Source organism: Rhineura floridana, chromosome 8 (assembly GCF_030035675.1).
Source record: "Rhineura floridana isolate rRhiFlo1 chromosome 8, rRhiFlo1.hap2, whole genome shotgun sequence".
Lineage (NCBI taxonomy): Eukaryota > Metazoa > Chordata > Lepidosauria > Squamata > Rhineuridae > Rhineura > Rhineura floridana.
The window spans coordinates 9,305,436-9,332,333 of NC_084487.1; the positions used below are offsets into that span (position 1 = coordinate 9,305,436).

The following is a 26,898-nucleotide window of genomic DNA, read 5'->3' on the forward strand; positions in this document are numbered from 1 at the left end:
CACATTCTTGATTATGGGAAACTGGGGAGTGACAGAGAAATTTAAGTAATATTTGGACACCTGCTTGTTGGCATATTTATTTGTTCATTGTTATGCTGGAAATCATAAAAGCCTTCCACGCTAAAATACTACAATCTTTGCTGGTGGCTCATCAGTGGTGCTTATAATGGAATATGGGTACCATTGCACAAAGAACTCAGATGCAGTTCTCTCTTAATGGCAAATGTTCTAGAAAGATTTGTCAAAACAACCTTGTTGTCATTTACAGTTCTTTGTTATTTAGGAGCATAGGAGGCTTGCCATTGTTTTTGTTAATGTGCCTTCAAGTCGATTATGACTTATGGCGACCCTATGAATCGGCTACCTCCAACAGCATCTGTTGTAAGCCACCCTGTTCAGATATTGTGAGTTCAGGTCTGTGGCTTCCTTTATGGAATCAATCCATCTCGTGCTTGGCCTTCCTCTTTTTCTACTCCCTGCTGTTTTCCCCAACATTACTGTCTTTTCTAGTGAATCATGTCTTCTCATGATGTGTCCAAAGTATGATAACCTCAGTTTCATCATTTTAGCTTCTAGTGACAGTTCTGGTTTAATTTGTTCTAACATCCAATTCTTTGTCTTTTTCACAGTCCATGGTATGCACAAAGCTCTCCTCCAACACCACATTTCAAATGAGCTGATTTTTCTCTTATCCGCTTTTTTCACTGTCCAACTTTCACATCCATACACAGAAATCGGGAATACCATGGTCTGAATGATCCTGACTTTAGTGTTCAGTGATACATCTTTGCATTTGAGGACCTTTTCTAGTTCTCTCATAGCTGCCCTCCGCAGTCCTAGCCTTCTTCTGACTTCTTGACTATTGTCTCCATTTATATCCAAGGGCGGGATATAAATCCAATAATAAATAAATAAATACATTTTGGTTAATGACTGTGCCAAGGTATTGATAGTCCTTGACAAGTTCAATGTCCTCATTGTCAACTTTGGTCTATCTAGCTTAGTACTGCTGTGGCTTTTTAGATAGGGGGTTTTCTCAGCCTTACCTGAAGATGCCAGGGATTAGACCTGGGACCTTCTGAACACCAAGCACGGGCTCTACCTCTGAGGTAGGGGCCTTCCTTTGTGTTCAAGCCCCACTCCTTTGGATGTGGCAGGCTGTCAAATTTACTAGATGTATGAGAACTTCGGTCATATATCTGTCTATGAGATTGTTCAGGGAAAAGAACTATTTACCTGTGTGTTTGCACTGGAAGCTGACGTGGGGTAGAAATCGTGGCGGAGAAATCAATGAGTAGGTTAAGAGGGGCAAACCTGGTTGGCCACAGTGAGAACAGGATGCTGGACTAGATGGGCCACTGGCCTGATCCAGCAGGCTCTTCTTATGTTCTTATGTTCTTAAATCAAACTAACACCATTTTCTCTCTGTATAACAGGTGAAGCAATGGATAACTTGCACTTGGAAGCAGGAGACGATGCTGGGAAAGTGAAATGGATTGACATTAGTGAAAAGCTGAAACTGTATGCCAGTCATGCTGACTTCGTCAGACTTGTAGCAGAGCAAAGAGGAGCTCACTGGAGGGAAGATCCTGGTTTGCCATCAAGGGGTGGAGATCAAAGCATAAATTAAAACTTGAACACAGCAGATAGACGTTTAGAAGTGTAATGACAGGTTAACGCTGCTTTAAGAATGAGATTACTGGTGTATGATTTAAATAAAGGATGGGGAAACTAGCCCTCCTTATGTTATTGGACTCCAGTTCCCATAAGCCCCAGGCAGCATGACTGATGGTCAGGATGGATAGGAGCTGTAGCCCAACAACATCTAGAGTTCCACAGATTCCCATCCCTGATTTATAACTACAGACAGTGATAGTTAGCTAAATCCTCTTTATTTCAGCAAGAGACACTGCAGCATGTGGTGTTTAACTCTTCCATTAAAATTAAATCAATGGGGCTTCAAAGTGTTTTGTTTTGGCTGCATCACACCCTCTTCTTATCAGAAAGTACTGCTCAAGGTTTACGTAACACATTCTGCATCCATTATGCATGGAGAAGAAATACATGTGAAAGGGTGATGATCATCACCCTTTTTGTTGATCAACAGATGTGCTGAGAGGCACTGGGAGGAAGGGCGGGATATAAATCAAACAATAAATAAATAATTTATAACAATTACTAAAATATTCAGCTACAAAACTGTCCATGATATAATTGCGAGCTTGAGAGGGGAAAATTGGGGCACTGGAAAATACCGTTTATTTTTTATAAAAGCCTGCTGTTGTGCTCCCATTTTCCTCCTGTGTTGCCGCTGCCAAATAGGCCTTTCAGATTTTCAGATCTTATATGGCATTATTTAATGGTCATTAGGATTTTCGTACAACAGTTCTGCAGCTCCACATGTCTTTTACTTCCAGATCTTGATCTAATGTTCGGGAAATAAACCTTCCCTGTCAACACTTAATATTTCTTGCCATAATCAGGAAGCAGTTTAGGCTGCACTCCTATGCACTTTATCTGGGAATAAGCCCCATTGAATCCATTGGGACTTACTTCTGAGTAATTGTGCACAGGATTGCAGTGTGTGCCTTTGAGCCAGAATCTGAACTAATCTCACGTTCATCCTACAAACCACCAGCAAGGCATTTTACACCAAATAACAGTCCTATTATTCCTATTTTACCATACTGATCCTAGACTTTGTAGCGGAGAAAGAAATTATAGATGTAATTAGAAGAGAAATCCAATGTGGATTTCAATCCCAGAGCCCCTGATTTCAAAACAAAGGGCCACATTAATTAAGCCAGTATAAAACCATAACTTGAAATGAAACACTCGAACAGGATTTAGCTTACGTTGGCATTTTCCTTGTTTTTAAAAATAGCATGAGATACAAAGAGCGCTTTCAATTCTGCTGGTTCCCTGTTCTGGCTGAGTATCACTTAGTGCTTTGGCCACTCTGGAGAATCTTCTGATACGCAGGAACAGGTTATTTTAATGATTGAAAGAAGTCTATGAAGCTCTTTGGGCCCAATCACGGAGCTTTCTTGTTTGAAACCACCAGCAGTTTACAAACCTACTTTCATGTGCTCATGATTCCAACACCAAAGCGATTGTAAACTGTCTTGGGCCACTCTGAAGATTAGCTTTGCTTCTGTGCCAGTGCTGGAACGGCTTCATGGGATGCCTGAAGGTCACTATCCTTGGGAGCTATCCTGGAAATTTCAATGATAGTGCAGATTTAGCAGCAAATCACTGATAATGCTAACCTAATATGCTGATAAGCTTTTCATTGTTACAGTGCTTCGTTTTCCTTAAGAGCCTGTGTCTAAAGTTGGAGGCGGCTATTCATTATGTACCCTGGTGTTTGTTATGTCAACCTGCATTTATTTTCTAAAAACACACACAAAGTGGTTTTATTCTCTGACTATTCTCTTCTGAATAAATTACACTGAGGTTACTGACTGTGGCACATCTTGCCTTCTGTGTATTTCACCTGATTTTGGTTTGGTCTGACAGGCTCAGAAGCACCATTGCCAGGAAGCATGCTGCCATCTCTGAGTCCTAATGTGCTGGATAGATGGGAGGGCAAAATGCTGGGAGACAATATTAATTGAACTATTCTGCCATTGTAAAGTGGATGTGTGCCCATTGTTCTGAGAGCTGGTGTGTAGCTTTTTGAGTGTGAAATGAACTCCCAGTTTTGTTCCAGAACAAAAACTGTTTTCCAGGTATCAAATACTGACATAATGCAATGGTCTGGTTTGCACATTATGCTATGGTTTAATAAACTTTGTTTTATTAAGCCATGTCTTAGTGTTACGTGTGAAGCTTGCTCAGCTGCTTAACTACGGTTTGTCCAATGCCAGCAAACTCTTTATTATTTATTTATTTATATTTCCATTTATAGACTGCTTACTATCTGAAAGATCTCAAACCGGTTTACAATAGAATACACAAGGTACAATAAAAACATCAAATTAATTTACAAAGCAAAATACATGAACAATATCCATAAACACAGTATAAAAGCCAGAGTAGGCCACAAGGGCCCAAGTGCAAAAGATTCAAACACTGGAATTCCTTGCATGGGCCTCAGGAAGAATGTATTTGCCGCTGATCCTCTGAATCAGGCAGGTGATGGGGATTTAGCACCCATCAACAGTGCTCATGTGATCAGGGAAAACGGGGTCCAAAAACTCTGCTTCCTGGGCTTCTCTGGTGAGGTGTTTCAATTCCTCCATCCAGGGTGTGGTGTGCACGGCCACACTCCAGTCGCCCCAATGCACCGCCCTTTCTAGCTGCACCAACACCAACCAGCCCCCAATCGTGACTGCCCGGGTCAACTCCTCATCCCGCCCCGACATCGCCACCACCTGGGCGCTAGTCCTAGACAAATGGGTCTTGGATGAGATGAAATGGCTGCCGGGTCTGGGGACCACTGCCACTGTACTGGGGAGACACAAGCTCTCTCGTGTTCACCACAGCCCCACTGCAACCACCCCAGGAAGGGAGGCGCCGTCACTGGCTCTGCCGCTGCAATGTTATGGCTTGCTTCACTTCTCTGTTGCACCAACAGCAGCGGGAAACTGAGGAGCTGTGCGGCCGCTGTGCAAGTGTTAAGAGGCGGCCATCTTTCCTCATAAGGGAGTTGTTCCCCCCCAAAACTGCAGTATGAAGCCATGCTTTATTTGCATATGATCCTTGGTTTGTTTTAATTATGGTTTGCTGTTAGCAGCAAACTGAGCATCCTTCCTTAACCAGTTTATTTGGCCACTCCAGCTTATATGAGGCAAGAACAGCTGAAAAAGAGACCAAAGTCTGGAGTAACAAGTTCATGCTCCTATCTGCTTCATTTTACAATCTCTTACTTTGTTTGCATACTACAATTACTACCCCAAAAGCTTTGAAGAAAAATGACAGTGAATACCAAATTTAGATTAGTATCTGAATTCTACATTGAAGTTTTCAACTGATATCAGAGTGCAATGAAATCTGCCATCCTCCTGTATGTTTAACAGCACCAAAATATGTTTTAGATGGTGTCTACTTTGTCGAGGTTCCCTCCCCCAGAACAACCTTGTTAGTGTGTGTGTGTGTGTCTTGCTATCTGATGCCAGCAATAATCAGACTCCAGACAAAAAGTTCAGGACACATAATGCTGTTAAAACAACTGTGTGTGGTTCATGGTTTACTTACCACATATTTATGGTGTACTGACTGTTGGCTTTGTTCATAGAACAACAGTGCTGTTCCCTGCAAAAAGGGGTGGTTGGCAGGAGCCTCATTGGAATCACAATTGTAGTATTTGATCCATTCCTTTTCTCTGCAATATGAGAAAATGCCCATGTGCATGCTCCTATGTGTTTTCCTATACCACCTTTCCCAATTCTATTTCTGGGGAAAGTGTCTTTCCACCACCAATTAATTTCACATTTCCACCCAATCCCCCCCAAATGGTTGCGTTTTGGTCAACTTTTAAATCACAAAATTCCTACGTAGGAGCTGTTGTTCATCATCCTGTGTGTGTGCATGTACCTTATTGCCACATTTTTAACAAAACTTTTAAAAACGTTACATTAATGAGGCACTGGCTGGCAGCATCTTCCCCAAGGACTGAGAACTGGATGGGTGGTATGGGTGTCACTGTGGCTCATCATGAAAAAAACAGTAGTGGGTACCAGCAGGGATTAGTTATCTATGCTAACTCACAGTTTTTTCACACGGGTTCTTTTTTAGGTTATGATCACATAATGCTGACGAATTCAGACTTTTCATGTTCTAATTGTTTTTTAAATTACAGGTGATAGATGGTTTCATGAGTATGGGCTTCCATCAGGTGTTGGACATGGTGGATGATTGCCATGTGAAAATACGTGCACCCACAGGGCAGGGAGAGGTCTATATTAACTGGAAAGGCTTCTCATCAATAATTCTCCAAGGGACTTACACTGTGTGTATGCACGCATGCATGCGCGCTGCAGCTTTGAGTTGCGCACTGCAGTGCAGCAGATGCATTGTTCTCAGCAAAATCGGTAATTCCACTGGCTGCTGGTGCTGCCAGCCGCCACCACTATACTACGAGTTAAAAAATGTACTCTTTTGAGAAACTTACTTTTCCAGGGCTGAGATTCTTATCGTGGGGCTGGCTGCAGCAGCATCGCGATTCGTGTCAAATACCTAACTGGCGGGGAGGGGCATTGAACTTTGAAATATAATGCACTGACTTAAAAGTTAATGCTGCATTAAATTGATGATGACTGTAAAACTGTCAATCACTCTGAAAACCTTTAGAAGACATACAGCTAGTAATAGTTGCTGCACTCATCATCTTGAAATTAGAATCCTAGAATAGTAGAGTTGGAAGGGGCCTATAAGGCCATCAAGTCCAACCCCCTGCTTAGTGCAGGAATCCAAATCAAAGCATTCCCGACAGATGGCTGTCCAGCTGCCTCTTCAATGCCTCCAGTGTTGGAGAGCCCACTATCTCAGTGGTTCCATTGTCGTATGGCTTTAACAGTTAGGAAGTTTTTTCTGATGTTCAGTCGAAATCTGGCTTCCTGCAACTTGAGCCCATTATTCCGTGTCCTGCACTCTGGGATGACTGAGAGGAGATCCCAGCCCTCCTCTGCGTGGCAACCTTTCATGTATTTGAAGAGCGCTATCATATCTCCCCTCAGTCTTCTCTTCTCCAGGCTAAACATGCCCAGTTCTTTCAGTCTCTCCTCATAGGGCTTTGTTTCCAGTCCCCTGGTCATCCTTGTTGCCCTCCTCTGAACCTGTTCCAGTTGGTCTGCATCCTTCTCAAAGTGCGGAGACCAGAACTGCAGTACTCAAGATGAGGCCTAACCAGTGCCGAATAGAGGGGAACTAATACTGCTCGCAGCACTTTAACTCCCTTACCAAAGGAAAATTTTCCTTGGGAAATCAAACACACAAGTTCCACTCATCACAACATGTACACTTCCACAACCCCCTCCCCTCCAATTTATTAGGCCTGACAGCGTGTGGTAAAGTTTCAGATTCAGATGTCATTCTCATAAGAATGATGATGTAACATGCCCCAGGTATGAATGGATTGGAGGATGGAAGGGAATTAATGATTAACACTGCCTGCACACACCCAGTAATTTTTATTGATTTTTTCCTTTTATTTTTCAATAAAAGAAAAGTTGGCTTTAGCCTTGTTTGGAGCTGCATTTCTTGGGTTGCATAACACACACACATCCTTTGGCCACATTTCAGGGCAAAGTGCCTGGTTTCATTCTCGCCCTCCTCTTGTTTAATGGGACACAGCAGGTTAAAAGTCAGGTTCCAAATAGACATGCGAGTCATACTAGTGCAAATAAGAGGAATATACTCTGCCATGAGAATGTATTCATAATAATTGCAATTATCCATTCATATTATATAAATATACACCCTTTCTTATTTTGGAGAGTGTGCCTTTGCTGAAAACACAGATCCGGGGAAGCAATTCATTCCGCATTGTTTGTTATCTGGCGGTGGTGGAAAGATAGCTCAAGGCTACCACAATCCCAACGAAAAAAATCGCAACCATTGACGCAAACGATTAATGCTTTTGAAACAAAAATGTCTCTTGGTTACCTCCCATGCCATGACTCATTGCCCTGGTGTAGCTTTTCAACTCTTTTGTAATGCTAGTGCTTTGTAAGTGGTTTCCAAGATTCCTCCTCCCCTTGGCAATGCATCCACCCAACCCCAGAAAGTTAAAATAAGTTGCTTTTGTCTACTTGATGGTGCACTGTACAGTTATTGGTAGGTACTAGGTCATCCAGCAGAGAGCCGGTGTGGTGGTTAGAGCAGCCTTTCCCAACCAGTGTGTCTCCAGATGTTGTTGGACCACAACTCCCATCTTCCTGACCATTGGCAACGCTGGCTGAGGCTGATGGGAGTTGTGGTTTTTGCTTTTCGGCAGGGGTCTGGAATGTAACCCACCTTATGAGTGGGGCCATACTGTATGCAGAGGGGGTTTCCCATTGCCTCCCTCTGTGGCTAGTCCTCCCCAGCTGGCCAGGGCCTGCTCAGCTTGCCACAGCTGCACAAGCCAGCCCCTTCCTTGTCCGCAACTGCCAGCTGGGGGGCAACTGGGCTCCTTGGGACTGTGCAGCTTGCCCACGGCTGCACACGTAACCCCTGAGCCACTCCCTGTGGGGGTGATCTTTAGCTGGCCCTTAACACCCAGGAGACACGAGCGGGGATTTGAACTCGCAGACTCTGGACTCCCAGACCGGCTCTCCTCCCCACTGTGCCCTACCAGCTTTTTTTTAAAAAATTTACTATATCCATTACTATTTATTTGCAGGTCATTCACGCTCAGACCCTGGGGTTCAAACTGACCCTATCGTTAACCAAACAACACAGACCACAACCCTCGAGGGCATGATGCCTAACCAGCCCTGCCCCATGGGAGAGTGGCCGGCGGGGCATGGCACCGCGGAGATCCTCCTGAGCGCCACGTGGCACGAAGCCGCCGGCGCCGCGCTCGCTCGCTCTTCCCGCCGCCCCGCCACTTCGCACTCCCGCGAGGGTCTTTCTCCGCCTGAGCAAGATGGCGGCCGCTGGGCCCTGAGCGATGCGGCTGACTCGGAAGCGGCTCTGCTCCGCGCTGCTGGCCGCTTACTTGCTCTTCTCCCTCTACGCGGCCTACAGCGTCTTCCTGAAGCCTCGCCGCCCTGCCGCCTCGCGAGCCGCCCCGAGGGGGAAGCGCGGGCGAGGTAATGGCGCCGCGCCGTACCTTTGTCTCCCTCCTCCTCCTCCACATCGGCCGTCCCACTCGCTCCCTTCGCATCGCCGCCTCTTCCCGCCTGCTAGTTGCAGCGCCGCTCGCCCGGCGCTTTTATTGAGGCTAAGGCGGGCGACAGATGGCAGCGCGTCGGTGTCGAGAAATATCTCGGTGCAGAGGGTCTGTATAGACGGGGAGAGAAGCAAGGTTTGCGGGAAAAGGGCACAGGGTAAAAGCAATTGGGCATCTAAACATACATCTGAGCACCGATGTCATTTATTAGGGGTTGGGGGTTGTTGTTTTTCTGCTTTCCTTTTGGATATGTGCGCTGCTGAAAGGAGAAATGCAAAGAGGCTTAACCCATGCTTCACCTGTCATACTTCGGTTTACAGCTCCTATGCCCAGCTTAAGCACATCTTCCCTCTGGTGGGCATGTGTACTAATGGCACAAGCTAGAGAAGCAGCTGGTCATTCTGTATGTCTTGAGTCCCTGCTGCAGCCCCGAGACCCAGTCTCAATGCAGCTCCAGCCAATGCCTGCTACTATTGAGCAAGCTCCCCCAATTGGTTTTTAAAAAAAAATGTATTATTTCTAACATGGTGGAAGCTTACAGTAGTTCTCTCCTCCCACTCATTGGATCGTCCCTTTGTAGTGGTGAGTGGGCTTGCTGTTCCAATGAACCCTGTGAGCAATGCTGTCGGGAGTCATGTACTCCTAGCAGGGTCACCCATGGCGGAAAGATCAAGGGAGAGGAGCCACGATCCAAAAATGTCCTCAAAGGCAGAACAGGCGGAGGATAACAATGTATGTTACAACTGCTGTGAAGGCGGATGAAGGCAGCAGCAGATAAAAGACTTCCAATTGTGGCATACAAGCCATTGAATCAAAGCCTTTTTCTGTCAAGATTGTGTGTTGATCGTTGTCTGCTGATCTCCCCACATAAAACAAATTCACGCACAGGCGTCCTCCAACCAAATCATCTTGGAAGACAATCTTACTCAGCCACGAGTGATCGCCTATGAATGAAGTTCTCTCCTGTTTCATAACGTTGGTGCATGCATGCTGAAGCCAGCTCATATGTGCATCTTATCGTTTTGCCCGATATCAGAGGATTTGACTTCTCTGATAATGTACAGTCTGCTGCATTTTTCATTCCTCCACCATTTTTGTGTTTAGGCTTGAAGAAAAAAAGAGAAAAGCCAAGTGCTTCATGCTGGATGAGTTCTTTTCTGTATCTCCTCTCCCCCCAAAAACACTCTTTGTGTCCCCCCCCCCCCAGTGGGTGACCTTGGGCCAGTCACTACCTCTCAGCCTCAGAGGAAGGCAATGGTAAACCACCTCTAAATACCATTTACCATGAAAACCCCATTCATAGGGTCACCATAAATCGGGATTGACTTGAAGGCAGTCCATCCCCCCACAATGGTCTCCATATTTTCCCCTCTGCTGGTTGAGCTGCAGAGGATCAGGGACTCAGGTTTAGATTGTGTTGAGCCACTGCACTATCCCAGTAAAAGTGCCTGTTTTCTCTTTCGGGGATTGTTTTTCCATGGCTAGATCTTTTAAGGCAGGCACTTTGCATGCCCCTTAAGGCAGCCAGCCAGCCAATGGATGATCTATTATATTCACCAGAAAAGCATGAGCAGCTACTCAAGATGACTCTCCCTTCTCCCAGGAACGAGATGAATTAGGACTAAAAGGGCTGGCTGTGACTTAATTGAGCTCTTATGTATGCTGCTGTTACGTACTTTAAATAGCTGAAGCAAAAATGTAATATGGTTTCAAAAAAGATGGTAGAAAAACCGACAAGAAACAACCTCATGAGCAGCATCAAGGCCTCTTAGAAGAATTGCTCCCTATGTTTCTGGACCTGGATAGCCTAACCACTGTTGTCCATGCACTGGTAAACTCCAGATTGGATTACTGTAATGCGCTGTATGTGGGGCTACCCTTGATTGGTCCGGAAGCTGCAGCTGGTACAAAAGGCAGCAGTGAGACTGCTCACTGAAGCAGGTTATCGCCAACATGTCACTTCACTACTGAAAGAATTGCACTGGCTACATATTAGCTACCCGGCCAAGTACAAGATTCTAATTTTGGTGTATAAAGTCTTATACAGCTTGGGATCAGGATACCTGAAAGATATCTTATCCCTTATATACCCAGTCGATCACTGCACTCTGCAGGTGAGGGCCTCTTGCAGATACCATCTTATCAGGAGGTCCATTCCTCACAACACGGGAAACAGACCTTTAGCCTACCCTTTGGAATCCCTTCCCCTTAAATATTAGACAGGCACCATCTCTGTTATCTTTTCAGCGCATACTGAAGACTTTCCTCTTTCAACAAGCCTTTTAAGTAGAGACCTTATGCCAGTCTGCATATGTGTTGTAATTGCTTTTTAATATGTTTTTAAACTTTTTTTTAAAAAAATGTTTTTAAAAATGCTTTGTTTTAATTTTTCTTTTTGCTTTAATATATTTTAAAGTCTGTTTTTATGATGTGTTAAAGTGTTTTTACTGCTTTTGTTTGCCACCCTGGGCTCCTACTAGGAGAAAGGGCAGGATAATCATTCCACACACAGGCAAGCAAGAGGCTTTAGTTCAAGAACACATTCCAGAGAGGCAAAATGACTTAAGGAGGATGTCGAGTATGGCTGGTGAGGGATCCAAGGGCCTGGGAAGAGTTCCAAGGGCCAGAGAGACCTGGAAGGAAGCATTCAGATCCTGGTCCTATGGAGAACTGGGGTGGTGACACTATTCAATTCATTACAAGCTGCACAACTTCCTATCTCAAGGCAAAAAATTAAGAATTTTAGTGGCATCACTTAATGCCCCCCTTTAGTCTGCCCACAAATATCTTACTGAACCACCAAGCATGGCAACGATGATCTAGCATGAAGGAAGATGGTGCATCAAGTGGTAGTACATGCTTGAGGCTCACAGGGGAATCCCAGTGGTATCCCATCAATAGTGCAAGGCACCCAGATCACCTGCAGTACCTTGGAGAGTTCCCAGAGTCCTATCATGGTAGTTTTGTGAGCTGTTCTCTCTGCAAATACCTACAAGAAGAAGTGGCTGGCTGTTAAAGTGCTCCCCTTATTCTGAAGCTTTTGCCTCCTGTCAGACTAGGGAGACAAAGGTACTGTGCATTATTCTTCTGAATCAGAAGAGGATGGCAATATTGTGTCCTCCAGCTGGGAGGTACTGAAGTTCTTCCCCCATAGTCAGTCCCATCCTGTGAGTTGTGACAGGTGGCACTGAAGGAAGTACATCACAGAGAGTTGTAACTGATTACATGCTACCCTGAGCTCCTTTGGAGTAAGGTGCAGGATATTACTATTATGATTGTTATTGTTATTATTAATATCAAGTTAGACCATTGTGGCCACCGTATATCAGCACAGACCATTAGTCTAGCTCATTCAGCATTATACCCACTAGTTGGAGAGTTTCAGACAGGAGTCTTCTGCAGCCAGGCACACCAGGGATTGAAGCTGGGACCATGTACTGCTCTGTTTTCACAAAGGAGCCAGCAGACCAATGCAGCTTGGAGAGCTCCTAGTGAACAATTTGTTATGACAAGGGCTGGAAGTCCACTGAGGCCTTTTGGGCCTTTGCCTCCAGTACACTGTTCCCAGGCTCTGCCCCCTTTTGGAGAAACAGAATCTCTTAAAGGGCAGACCTCTTCTGCATTCCATGGCTTCCTACCTTGTGTGCACCTGCTGGATTGTGAGACGTTGTGAGAGTCACTTGGCTCCTCAGATCCAGGGGAAGGCATCTGAAAGGGTCATGACTCTGATGCTGTGGCAGCTGGTTCAATGTCTGCCAGCCTTGGATTCAGTGGTCTTCTGATCATTAGCATTAGGCTCAGAGCCAGGAACCCAAACGGGCTCCTTAGCTGGTGATGCTGTAGCCTCCGACTCATTATCCTGACCACTGTTGGACTCTGGGGTCACAACAGACTATTTGCATAGGAAGTACAGTAGGGCCCCACTCATACAGCAGGTTATATTCCAGACCCCCACCTAAAAGCGAAACCCGCTGAAAAGCGGAACTCATTCAATAGAATGGTGCCCTACGCCCGAAAAACGCCGTAAAAGTGGAACAAGCACCATATGAGTGGGGCCTTACTCTAATTGAAAGCCGTTGTATTAGCGGAATGTCGAAAAGCAGGCTGCTGAAAAGCGGGGTCCTACTGTAAGTGCTCTACTACTGAGGTATGTCCTTTCCTAAGGTATGTTTCCATGGTTTCAAAAAGTATTTATGTAATTTAGATGTCACAGTTTTATGTACTGCATGGGCCTGTAACAACATTCTACAAAATTCTGAAGTAATGGGTTGTCTGTCATATTGTTCATGTTGTCTATATCTTTGGTATTTAGAGCATGCTAGTTTGGGAACTGAAGAATGGAATCCTTGGGAAGTGGATGAGAAAAACGTTTTGCAGTGGAAGTTTGAAAATAGCCTTCAGTTGTTAAAGAATCTGAAAGTGCAGAAGGAACAAACACAGCTCAGAGTACAAATTTGGGGGAAAGCTGCTATTGGTAAGCACTTGTAATTGATAAAGTGACTGCTGTTTCTAAGTATTGTATTAGTGCATTACTCTTTCATTTCGATCCTAAACGTTTCTATACTGAAGTTTATTGTATTCAATTGGTTTACTTCCTAGTAAGTGTGTTTAGAATTATAGCCTTCGGTAGACTGGATCCCAAGCCCATTTACTGGAAGTGAGTCTAGCCCAATGTTTCTGTATATGCAGAAAAGGACACCTAGAAACACTTCACCATGTCCTGTTTGCCTGTCCACTTTATATCGAGGAAAGGGACTTATATATTGCACCCCTTATACAAAAACAATCCAACAGATCTTCAGAACAGTGGATAACATGGCTTCTATCTGGCAAAAATAGCCCCCATTTGATTCCAGTTGCTAAGTTTTTTTATACAGCACAACGCAAACGTATGTTATCTAATCCCACAATGTAATGCCTATTACTTTTTTAACCTGAATGTAACTGTTTGCAATTTTATTTTCTTGATGGGTCATTGACCGTAATAAACGAAACCTTACCTAAACCCTGGAAGTGAGTCTTGTTAACATCCCTTGGACTTGTTTCCTAGTAGACATAATCAGGATCAACAGTACACCTTTCTCTTATAAAATGGAGTATAACATTGCCTGCCCACTTCTTTAAAAATTAACTTGGATACTACAGACTGTTTTTTAAATTGAGAGTTTTCTTTCTTTGAATGATGAGAGAACTGAATGATGAGAGAATTCTTTGGCCCAGAGGGGTCTCTTCAGCCAAAGTGCTGATGGAAACAGTTGTGACATCATAATCAGGGACGGCCAGCACCCTCTGAGCAGTTTGGATGGGGAAGATCCAGCAGCTCTAGCTAAAAAAAACTGGCAACCTCTGCTTTAAAGCATCATTTTAAACCAAATGATTTCTTCTTGTTGTTCAAATTTATTGCCTACATAACTTACATGGATATCTCCAGATGACAACATATAAGCAAGATAAAGTGATCCGTTAGCTTTTGTTCAATGGCCCATTTCTGTTCCTACATTTCATGCCTTGCTGATATAAGAGCTCTGTTGCATGTACCAGCACTCCTGTAGGCACCTTGTTTTTATTCTCTACTGTTTGTATTCCTTAACACACACACCCTTCATTGCTCTGCTTCATTGCAGATCTTCATTTACCTTGCCAGAGGTGGCCTGATTTGCTTGTTTATCTTTCCACACACATCCTCTCTCTTTATTTTAGTTAAGAACTGAAGGAGTTCAATACGTTGCATTTCATTAAACTATAAATGGTGTTTTATAGGCCTTTACCTGTGGCAGCATATCTTTGAAGGTGTGCTTGAGCCTTCAGATGTATCAGCCCAGAGGAGAGAAGGAAGCATCACAGCAGGAAAATCATTCTTCAGGTACCAGCTGTATGATGCCTCTTTGCAGTTCAATGGTAGTAGCATTTCATAGCTTGGTGACCATATTTAATGTAATTCTGTGCATTAATTAATGGAAATTTTCAAGCAGAATGTTGATGTTCACCAATGAATGCGGTAGATGGGACTTGTGTGGATCCTGCCTGCCATATTCAGTACTGAAGAACTGAGCAGGACACAATTTGATAGGAAGGAGCATCTTGCTCATTTGTTCCCCCTCTCCTCCAGTGTGGCCACAAGGAAGCTCTTCCTTTTGTTTTAAGCTTCCTGTGGTTTTATTGTAATACTTGAACGTAGACAAACTGGTTAGTCTTCACTGCAGTAAAATCCAAGTTCATGTTGTTCAAGTTCATTACAATCCTGGTTTGTTTCCTAGACCACAGTTAATTGAAAATGGAAGCTTCTGAACTCTTCTTCATGGCTTCATCTGATGTGGAGCAGGAGAACAGTTAGGATCAGGCCCAGCTCCAGCACTGGCCCAGGTGGGGCACTGGCCGAGGGCCCAGGAATGCAGAGGGGCCCCTCTCTGGCCCCAGGGGAATGGGATCTGCTGCTTGTTGCCAATCCTATCCTATATACCAGTGGACAGGAAGTGTTCCCCCCCAGATTCTCTTTTTCTCTGATTCATGAGAGTGGAGGGGAAATTGACAGGTTAATACCACACAGTTGAAAAACTGAGCCCAGAGGGTCTCCTCAACTTGGCAACTGTCTCATTCAGTGCTGATGTTGGGATGGTCTAGGCTAGTTGACTCCCAATTTCTGTATTATTAACCCCTTAAATGCCCTCCCGCAGAAGGAAAGAGCAGTGGCAGCCGCTCCAAGCCAGGCTGGATCATGAAGGAGGAAGAGGAGGCTTCCTGGCATGGCGTGCTCTGCTGCAGGGCAAGCGGCAGGGACTCTGGAGCCGTGGCAGGAATGCCTCCGATGAACTTACAGACAGAGGTCTGGCATTCCTCCTTTCTCTCTCTCTCTCTCTCATGCCTGATTCTTCTGTCACCCCAGTCTTTCTGTTCCGATTTTGTTTTACTTTAAAAGGATGAGGCCGAGAGGGAGGAGGAGTGTGATTTGCGGAGGAAAACAAGAGGGCAAGGGCCCCCCTGATAGCCTTTGCCCATGACCCCCAGAAATCTGGAGCTGGCCCTGGTTGGGATAGGGGGAACAGTGACTTTCTGTTGCTTTAGATACATGGATCTGTTTCTTTTTATTGTGTAGCATTCTTGATATTTTAAGTAACATTATTTTTCTTGTGTGTCTTATCTTGTCAGTCTGCTTGCAGGATCATGTTCCTATGATAGAACTGTATGGTAGTACAGCAGTTTGAATCCGTTTTACACCTTTACAAGAAGTTTATATTTTTCATTAAAGACCTTATGTAGACTCTTCGTAATGCTGAGAATTTCAAACTCTGGAAACTCAGCACTGTATAAATATTTATCTTTGTCTTGGGGAATATTGCAGTTATGATTTCAGTAATTATTATGTAGCATTTGTAGTACTCAGAAGTGCTTATGATTTTTATTTTGTTTATACTTGCAATACTCTTATATGAGAGAGAGAGAGAGCACTTCTCTTCCCATTTGAAAGATGAGGAACTGAGGCTGTGAAATAATGATGTCATGGCAGAGTAGGGATTTGAATTCAGGTTTCCTGTGTTCAACATTCCAAGCATTTGTCTCTTGTGTACAGCATGTTTTTTGAGTGGTGGGGATAAACCTGCACTGACTCTAAATGTCTAACCTGTCTTTAATTATCTTTGTTAAACAAACAAACAAAAAAATCTAGAATAACTCATGAGTCTTTAACAATGCAATTCTATACATATCTACTCAGAAGAAGTAAGTAACATTTATTATAGTGAGACCTACTACCAGTATGTATAGGGTTGCAACCAACAGAATAAATATTTCTGCTCTCAGACATGCCATTAACTAAGATCTGGTTGTTGGAGACCAGGGACTGGGGCTTTTTTATCACAGGACTCATGTTCGTAATTGCTGTTTTTATTATTTTGTATTATGAACTGAATTTGCACTGTTTTTAAATTGTATTTGTTTATTATTGTATTGTAAGCCACTTTGTAAAAGCATAGAGAAAAGACACATAATACTGGAAGCATTGAAATCCTCTTTTTCAGTAGGAATCTAATATTATTTGTACAAATTTTTCTTAAATTTGGGACCGCAGTATCTTGTGGAACGCCTCTCCCGCTATGAACCGACCCGGTCACTTCGCTCAGCGTCTAAGGCCCTCCTCTGGGTACCAACCCATCGGGAAGCCCGGAGGACAGTTACTCGATCTAGGGCCTTTTCTGTAGTGGCCCCCAAATTGTGGAATAGCCTCCCCGAAGAAATACGCCTGGCGCCAACGCTTCTATCTTTTCGGCGCCAGGTTAAGACCTGGCTATGCTCCCAGGCATTTTAAAGCGTTTAATGTTACAATTTTAAATCTCTTTGTTTCAGTTTATTTATTGTGATATTTTGTATTTCTGTACTTTTAATCTTTTGTACACCGCCCAGAGAGCTATTCGCTATGGGCGGTTTAAAAATGAAATTAATTAAATAAATAAATAAATAAAGTACTCTGTGTACTAAAATGTTCCATTGCCTTTTATTTTTAATGTCAGTGTGCTAACGTGTGAAATTATATATGTAGTAAATTTGATATATATAAATTTGGTATATGCTTTGCCAAACCATGGAACAAGCATATGTATTTGTTTTGCAGTTCTAGAATACTGTTGATAGAGTTTTGACTGAGACTTCTTGTTTGGTATTCAAAAGGAATATTTTAGAAGAACTGGCTGTAATAGACACATCTGAGTAAATAGGTATATTTTGGAATAGGAAAAGTATATCCTCCTGAGTTTTATTATACAAGAAACTTTTTAAAATTGCATTTTACCTCTAACCATTATCACAGTATCACTCAACACCTCTTTGTACTTTTTGCTACTGTAATTATAGAAAAGTGACAGGAGCTCTTAAATGTAAATTATTAATTCTACAATAGCACAAATGGACTTGGTATGACTGAAAGGAAGGAAATAGATTCCCAGTTCAGGGATTTCTTGTGTAGGTTCTAATGCACATAAGAAACACATACAACAATTGTGGGGGTCAGTTCTGCATGCACATGGTTGTTTTTTGGGAATTTGTCAAAAGGCTCTGTTACCCCCCCCCCCCCATGAGCTCCTAAACATCTCCACATTAAAACTTTACATATCGTTCCAGTGTGTCTTTGGAGTATTTTCCCAAGACTGAGCAAGTTCAGTTGGACTATTAGAACTTATTTAGACTCATCTCTACATTTTCATTTCATCGTTAGCCTTGTACTATAGATGTTCTGAATTCAAGCAACTGAAATGCATTACATTATTTATTTGTTGGCATGTTTCTATATGCTTTTCTGCTATTGTTTTACTGGTTTTATGTTATATTTTTGTTTTGATGGCATTGTTTATTGTTTTTTGTGTTGCACATTGCTTAGACATTTCTAAAATATTAAGCAGTTTATAGTTGCTTTAAAAGAATAAATAAATCAAAACAAATGGCAATTCTAGAAATTCATGCTGGGAAACATTCCAGCACACCTTGTTGCTGCTCAACTCCAATAATTTCATTGTTTTGTTCTGAAGTGGAAAGAACTTCTTTGGTGGATTGAGCCTGCGGTAGAGGAGACGTTACACCAGCACAAATCTTTGCATCAGCATGCATTTAGCCTGCAGTCCTGGTGTGATGCATAATAATAATAAATAAGAATAATTTAATTTTTAGGCCGCCTATCTGGCCGAAGCCACCTGCACAGTAGTTGGTACATCTCACCTTGTGTAGATATTGCTGAAACTGCAAACCTTGATATCAAGCCATTAAGAGTTGACATTGACAGCCTATGTAGGACAGAGCCTTATGCTGGTCTAAATTTCTGTTGCGGAAGTTGTACAATGCTTTCTCATTTCACAAAAAATAATAGGGCAAAATCACATTGAGCATCAGTGATAACTGTTTAAAATGCCTATCTGGTATATTTTATTTTTTGTAATACTTGTAAACCTTGCAGTGTTTGTGTTTTGTCTTTCACAGCTTCATCACTGGTCCCGCTGTAGTCCCTGGCCACTTTTCATTAGAGGATGACAATGTGGTTCTAGTGCTGAACGGCAGAGAGGAAGGAAAGATCTCCTACGCCGCTAAGTGGCTGCATTATGCCCAAACATTAGTACAAACTCACAAGCTGCAGCATGTTGCTGTTGTGTTGCTTGGAAGTGAACAGTGCAGAAATGAATGGATTTTCCCTTACTTGAAAAGATATGGAGGGTTTGTGGACTTGCTCTATGTAATATATGACAGCCCTTTGGTGAATGAAGAAGATATTTTCCAGTGGCCTTTGGGAGTAGCTACGTAAGTCTTGAATACAATCAGGGAAATATTTTAGAATTTGCAAATATTTTAGAATTTGCATGTGACCTATAAATTCTGCCTTCAACATTAAGATGGAGTTTATATTGAATGTATGAAAACTTCATATTTAAGAATCAAAAGTGATTTACTGATTAAACAGATTAAATAAGTGGGAATTCAATCCTAAACACATTTACTTGGAAAAAAGCTCCTTTGCATATATTTGGGACTTATTTCTGAGTCAACATGTATAGGATTGCACTGTAAAGTTGGTATCTTCACAGGTTGTGTTCTTTCAGCTAGTATATACTGGCATTTACATAGAGTTTGGTTGGGATTGTAGTGAGCATAATTAAAGAGATTTGATTTTGTACTTTTGTACTACCTTTTCTCACTGAACGGAAGTTGCATAACTATATTGGTAACGTGGTGGATCTGAATAGAACAGAATTGCATGATACATGGTTTTGTTGGTATTTGGGCCGCGGTCCAACAAGTGTGCACAACTGGTGGAGTGGAAAATACTATAGCGTGTGTCAGTGTCAAGTTGCTCTCACAGTGTTGGCAGATTTGGGTCAAAAAGGAAGGTTGCTCCCAACACCCATATATCCCTCTCCCTGTGCAAGTGTGGCATTGCCAGCTTAGAAGGGAGTTTTATCAACAGGTCTTCCCTTGTGACCTAGATCTGCTATTACTGGAGAGACATAGGAAGGGCATGTGCTGTAGCGGCTTCTACGCTATGAAGTAATCTCAGAAGCAAATAGTATCAAGTTGGAGACCAGGGGCGGCTCCAGGTTTCTGGGGGCCCATGGACAAAGGCTATCAGGGGGCCCCTTGCCCTCTTGCTTTCCTCCTCAAACTACACTCCTCCTCCCTCTTGGTCTCACCCTTTTAAAGTAAAACAAAACCCGAACAGAAAGACTGGAGTGACAGAGGAATCAGGCAGGAGAGAGAGAGGAGGAGGAGGAATGCCAGACGTCTCTGTAAGTTCATCGGAGGCATTCCTGCCATGGCTCCGGAGTCCCTGCCGCTTGCCCTGCAGCAGAGCACGCCATGCCAGGAAGCCTCCTCTTCCTCCTTTGCTCCTTCATGATCCAGCCTGGCTTGGAGCGGCTGCCACTGCTCTTTCCTTCTGCGGGAGGGCATTTAAGGGGTTAGTAATACAGAAATTAGGAGGCAACCAGCCTAGACCATCCCAACATCAGCACTGAATGAGACAGTTGCCAAGTTGAGGAGACCCTCTGGGCTCAGCTTTTCAACTATGTGGTATTAACCTGTCAATTTCCCCTCCACTCTCCAAGAGAAGCTAGCGAGGAGGGGGGACACACTTCCTGTCCACTGGTATATAGGATAGGATTGGCAACAAGCAGCAGATCCCATTCCCCTGGGGCCAGAGAGGGGTCCCTCTGCATTCCTGGGCCCTCGGCCAGTGCCCCACCTGGGCCACTGCTGGAGCCAGGCCTGAGACAATTGCAATTCAGTGGTATATAGTAAGTTCTAATCTGTGAATGCATTACTAGGAGCTCAGTAAATTGTGCCATGCTAAACACTGGCTAAAGCAGGGATGGAGATCCCTTGGCCTCCAAATGCGTGGGGCTCCAACTCCCCTCAGCTACAGCAAGCATGGTCAATGGCCAGGGATAGCAGGAGTTGTCCAGCAACATCTAGGGGACTGCAGGTTGTCCATCCTTGGACTAAAGATTGATAAAACTGCCTAGAGGTAAAAACAAACAAGGAGAGTTGTTGCATGTTGAATGGGTGAGCTGTACTCTACTCAACTGACGTGAAGGTTATAATTAATGCTGTACAACTAAGATGGAAGAGGAGAAAAGACATGGGTACATATGTCCGTGAATGTCTTCCATAGAAGGATGAAGGCCAAATGCAAGAGCTTTTGAATTAACATAATATTAATTACAAAAAAGTAAGGCTTACACTTTAATTTCTGCATGTTTTCTACATGCTTACTTATCCAAGAAGTTAGAATGTCAGTTTCAAAGAAACCAGTGCCTAAGTTATTTCATCCAGCTGACACTGCTGGCAAGAAAGTGGATGTAGATCAGGAGTGGAAATTTTTAAATAAAGGCAGAAAGCCATGGAAGAGGGTGGGATGAGAGATGGAGACAGAGAAGAAGGTGGTTTGCTAAACACAGTCCTATGCATGTCTTCTGAAAAGCTCTATTGAATTTAATGAGACTTACTCCAAGGCAATTGTGTATAGGATTGCAGCCTAAAGTAGGCACAGTGAAATGCAACTTACAGCCCAATAAACATGCTGAGAACTGCAGCCTTGATGCACAAATTGTTCAAAATACATTTGTCTTTCTTTTCCTCCAACTGCCTTTTACATAGTTATTGTTTCTTAATTACAGTTACAGACATTTTCCTGTAGTTGAACCAAGCTGGTCAATGCTCCACACACCAAGGTTGTACCAGTGTAATTTCCTAGGAACCGTTTATAAGAATTCAACAAGAGAAACCCTAGTAGAAGTACTGAAGCAAAGTGGACTTGATAAGCTTTGTTGGATTTCGGCCAGAGAAGAGTAAGAGCTATAGATTATAAGAACATTTTTAAAAGTTGAAAACATTGATGTTTATCTTGATTGCATCAGCATAGTGATACTAATTTGCAATAATTGCCTGTGTGGGTGGGTAACAAGGAAAACTGTTGGATGGCATGGTTTTGTGGTAAGTGTTCAAATACTGGCACTTTCTAAAAATGTGGCATGCATTGCAATTCTCATGTAGAGTCCCAACACGTGGATGGAAGCTCTGCCACTGATCTAATTTCGTATGTATCATTATGTCACAATATGTTGTGAGAAAACAAAAACATGTACAGTGATCTGTTTCATTCTTGTCTGATTTTATGCTCCAATACATCCTGTAGCCATTAACTTTGTAACTATAGGAAGAGGGACAAATTCCAGCTGAGCACCATAATACAACAATTTCTTATTTTCTTCAGGTGAACTAACAGGCTAGGTAGTCCTTCTTGTCAGTTTGTAGAAGATGCTTTGCTACGCTTTTTTCCCTTTGTGAGATTAGATGGCAACCTTGTGAAAATAATTTTTTGTTGCTTACTACATCCTCCTAGAAAACTGCAGGGTATCCCATCTATCTTTGTACTTTGTTCCTGTGAAAAATAACTTGGTCTCTTGACTGATTCCTTTGTGCTATTGATTTTTATACTACTACTACTACTACTACTACTACTACTACTACTACTACTACTACTACTACTAATAATAATAATAATAATAATAATAATAATAATAATAATAATAAATCACTTTTAGGAAAACAAGAAATGCAGTCCTGAAGTAATTATTAGGTTGCAGAACAGAAATTACGTTATAATGCAAGGGAGATTGAATTTAATTATTTCATGTAATCTAAATCTGTACAGTTCTGGAGAGAATTAGAAAAAACATTTTTGCTTGAGAAGACACGCTCTTGCCCAGACATAAATACTTTTGGCAGGTTATTTGAGCCTGAATGTCTAACTATAAACTTCATTTCAGAATCTTAATGATATTGAGTGATGCATACAGTTACAATCCTATGCCTTTTTTTTTTACTAAGAAGTCCCACTATGTTCAATGGGGTTTACTCCCAGTTAAGAGTGTATATGATAGCTATATTAATCTAAAAGTAACAGTCTAAATAATAAGATTATTTAACACAACAATCTAGACAATAATGCTGGGAAAAACAGAAGGGAGTAGAAAAAGAGGAAGACCAAATAAGAGATGGATTGATTCCATATAGGAAGCCACAGACCTGAACTTACAAGATCTGAACAGGGTGGTTTATAACAGATGCTATTGGAGGTCACTAATTCATAGGGTCGTCCTAAATCGTAATCCACTTGAAGGCATATAACAATAATAATCTATATTTTTCCAGTTTTTCTAAAATTAACTTACATGGTGGCATAGATGTCAGAATACAGTGATGTTGTGTTCTCAGTTGTATAGTCTAAAATGAAAGAGAAGTAGGAAATGGCTTAAGCAGAGAAAATGATAACCCAACACTAAAAAACACATTTGCAACCCATAAAGACATAATTTAGATGTATGAAATGTGTATGAATGCAATTAATTTAAATGGAATTTCTTTTGAAATGATTTCAGACATCAAGGTCAAAGCAATGTTGTTCATTCTCTTACTATTCTGTCAATTGAAGGTGTTTATTTTATTAATTATTTAAAATATTGCTATCCAGTCTTTCTTTCTGATAAATCTCCAAGTTGGCTGACAGTAAGTGAAAATAAAAACACAATAAGCATAATGACTTGGATCTGAACCATCTCTGTGTTTCTCAAAAGCCACCATTGCTCCCTTACTTTGAGAGAGCCAGCCTGAACAATGCGGGATGGGGCCAGGAGGCTGCTGGATTAGGGAGGAGGGGCCAGGAAAAAATCCTTTTGTGAACTAAGTTAATTTATCTTAAGATCCAAGCCAATAGGTTTTTTAAGGCAATAACAATTGATGGAGGCGCTGGGGGAACAATGCAGAGCTTGGAAAAGTTACTTTTTTTGAACTACAACTCCCATCAGCCCAATCCAGTGGCCATGCTGACTGGGGCTGATGGGAGTTGTAGTTCAAAAAAGTAACTTTTCCAAGCTCTGGAACAATAATATAAAATATCCAATCCATAGATGTTATTGCTGCTGGGCTGCTACACTGACTGGTTACGCTGAAAATCTAGTATGAATCTTTGTTTTGCTGCTTTATGTAATTTGTTGGTGAAGAAGTGTGCATTTTCAGCCTCCTTTGTCTTTTTTTCTAGGTGGTGGCCTCAAGAAACTAATGAGAGCCTTCGAAACTACCATGACGCATTACTACAGAGTGATCTCACATTATGCCCATTGGGAGTAAATACAGAATGCTATAGGATTTATGAGGCTTGCTCATTTGGCTCTGTTCCTGTTGTAGAAGATGTAATGACACCAGGCAACTGCAGAAATTCAACTGTGTCCCATAGTGCTCCACTGCAATTACTAAAGACCATGGGAGCTCCCTTTATCTTTATTAAAAACTGGAAAGAACTTCCTGCTGTTTTAGAAAAAGAGCAAGATATGACTTTACAACAAAAGATTCAGAGGAGGAAAAAACTTATGGAATGGTATCGGCAATTTAAAGTACAAATGAGACAAAAATTTATTAGTACATTGGAAAATTCATTTTTATCTAAGGATGATGGAGGTTAATTACTAAAGACCATGGGAGCTCCCTTTATCTTTATTAAAAACTTATTTTTATCTTTATTAAAAAATTATTACTAGGGTTGCCAGGCCCGGCCTCCAAGAGGTCTTATGTATCTTTAAAAGTTGTGCAGGGGGAAGGGAGAATTCTACCTTGTGGTTTTTCTCATTACAGGGTTGCAAGAACACATGCACTTGGCTGACTTTCTCTTCTCCTAAAGATACAGGATCAGTCTCAGGCCAGGAACCTGGCAACCCTACTGGCAGTGTTGGTGAAACCATGTCTCCCTGCAGTTCCTCCCACCATGCCTGCAAATCTGCTCCAGAGGATTGGGGAACTCTCCAGAACAGATTTGGTGGGGATGGCTGGAGGGTGGAAGAGAAGAAAGGAAGTCCTGGTGAGTGAATGGAAGTCCACTTGTGCCGTGTTGGATGTTGCCCAATAGCCTGAAAATTAATCAAGAAACCAGTTTAGAAAAACGAGTCTCATCACTGAAAAATCTACTTCAGAAGTCATGTTCCTTGAGTTTATTTTCAATATTTATCTACCACCCAAAAATTCTCTTAGTGGTTCATATGGAAATATTAAAACCATGAAATTTATATTGAATCTAATAATAAAACTAGCATCAGAGAATAACCTCAGCAAAACAGATATGAAACATACTAAATATATTTAAGATTGAAAATTATGGGGGTATGATGGAGGCATTTCATTGTGTTCCTGACTTTCTGAAAATAGGATTAAACAAAGAATGAGTTTTAATTAGCTTTTTTTAAAGTGTGGAATAAAACAGTTTCAGTGAGGAGAATAAAATTATCCAAATCAATCTTTTTCCAGCAAAGAAAATTATTAAGCTCTATAAGCTGCTGTTGGGCAGGAAGTTTTAGTATATTTCTTTAGCAGCAGAGAAATGCGTGTCCTCCCAGAAGCAAGACACTTTGCCACTATTACCTCTTAAGAGGAATTCACCACTTTTGACATAGAAATGTGTCATCTTCATCTTGGTGACTTCCAGATAGGACTACTGTAATGCACTGTATGTTGGGCTGCCCCTGAATAAGGTTCACAGGCATCTGCTAGTGTGACATGTTGCTACCTGGCTATTAACATGTATGAGTAGGCACCATCCCGTAATGGTTATTTTGAGACTACTGCATTGGATACCAATCTGTTTCCAGGCCCTGAAGTGCCTGGATCCTAATGATCTCTCTTCTAGTATCGACATTCTCCCCCTGCTGCCACCAACTTTTAAAACTGACTAATTTTCAGGACTCAGCTTCTTTTCTTGCTGTTGATTTGACAGTTGTTCTGCTGACCAGCAGTCTTAAGCCTTTTTTTATGGTTGTGCTGTGTGTTAAAACTTTGCAACCATAAAGTGGTGTGCAAATTACAGTATCAAGATTTAACAAGGTCAGAGTAGAACCTTTTTTTAGTGAGATCCAGTTCGCACCAATTTATCAGCATAATAGCTACTGAAAAAAATCACAACTACATAATGGCTGTGAAGTTTAGACACCATTTCTATAAAGTATATTCCCATGAGGATCTGGCAGTTTTTGACCTTGTGGTTAAAAATCATTGCCAGTATATGGGGAGCCACTGCACACCAGCCTCTATGTAGCTGCATTTTTAAAGTTGCTGCCATGCCATCAATCACATTTATGAACTGTGCTAATGTCTTGTGCATCTGGGCTCAAGGGCACTGCTATATGTGTGAGTGGACATCTGTATACTCCAGGGCCATTTCTCAGGGTTCTACAGTGTACATACAATTTAAAATCCAAACTATTTAACAGTTCCATGCTATCATTAGAATGATATGTAAATAGTTTGGATTTTAAATTGTGTTTAGAACCCTGGACTCTTCCACTGTACCTAATCAGATGACTAGTTTCAGAACTCAATTACTTGTATACAGTACAGTTAATTACTAAAGGTTATATGCAATGAAGTTGTTCCATTTACACGAAGACGTCTGCGAATAGAACAACTTTGTTGGATGCAATCCTTAGCCATTGGTTTGGCATTTCCCCCAACTCTATGGAACAGATTTGCAGAGGGCACATTGGGGTGTGGAGGTGTAAAGATCCTTAGCACAAACAGAAGTACTTGTGGAAACCGACTACTTTGTTGGAGACAACCCTTAGCATTATTTATAGCTTGCAACAGGATGCTCAAATATCTCTCAAGATCATTCTGCCATCTAGGCAATACATGAAGTAGCGATATTTATTTACCTTTTTCATGAGCTGTATTTTTTAGGTTGATGGTACAAACAGTTACCCTATTTTCACAGAAATGTGGTCTAGATCATTGTGTAAATAAGTTGCTGTGATTTAAATAGAGCTTGGATAGGGAACCTGTGGTCCTCCATATATTGTTATACAACTACTCCCATCATCCCTGACCATTGACCATGCTGGCTGCGGCTGATGGGAGTTGGCGTTTAACAACATTTGGAGGGGCACTGATTCCCCATCCCTGCAGTAGACCATACTTCTAAGTTAGTGGCTTAGGTCAATAGCTTAATATGTTTGCTCTTGAAGATGTTAGCTTTTTTGTTAATATTTGGAGCTCAGCTGAATAAATTA

General features: G+C 42.1%; 2 protein-coding genes and 1 long non-coding RNA gene across 7 annotated transcripts in view; 2 read left to right on the plus strand and 1 right to left on the minus strand.

Annotated features, from left to right (window-relative positions):
* NUDT9 (nudix hydrolase 9) overlaps positions 1–3,470 on the plus strand; it is a 19,842-nt gene extending 16,372 nt beyond the window's left edge. For all 5 annotated transcript variants that reach the window (XM_061638116.1, XM_061638115.1, XM_061638118.1 and 2 more), the window contains one exon: positions 1,437–3,470. In XM_061638116.1, the coding sequence (XP_061494100.1) occupies positions 1,437–1,630 (194 nt within the window). In that variant the 3' untranslated portion in view covers positions 1,631–3,470. The remainder of the gene's footprint in view (positions 1–1,436) is intronic.
* On the minus strand, positions 2,856–8,938 carry LOC133390152 (uncharacterized). The gene is made up of 3 exons (XR_009764318.1): positions 8,759–8,938; positions 5,200–5,326; positions 2,856–3,215 (listed from the first exon to the last, which is right to left on the minus strand). It is a non-coding gene; the product is annotated as an uncharacterized LOC133390152 (long non-coding RNA).
* Positions 8,450–26,898, plus strand: LOC133390146 (ribitol-5-phosphate xylosyltransferase 1-like). The gene is made up of 6 exons (XM_061638114.1): positions 8,450–8,738; positions 13,131–13,292; positions 14,579–14,681; positions 18,779–19,093; positions 21,466–21,636; positions 23,889–26,898. Exons 1-6 carry the CDS (start codon positions 8,597–8,599, stop codon positions 24,307–24,309), a joined length of 1,314 nt encoding a protein of 437 aa, XP_061494098.1. The 5' UTR covers positions 8,450–8,596; the 3' UTR covers positions 24,310–26,898.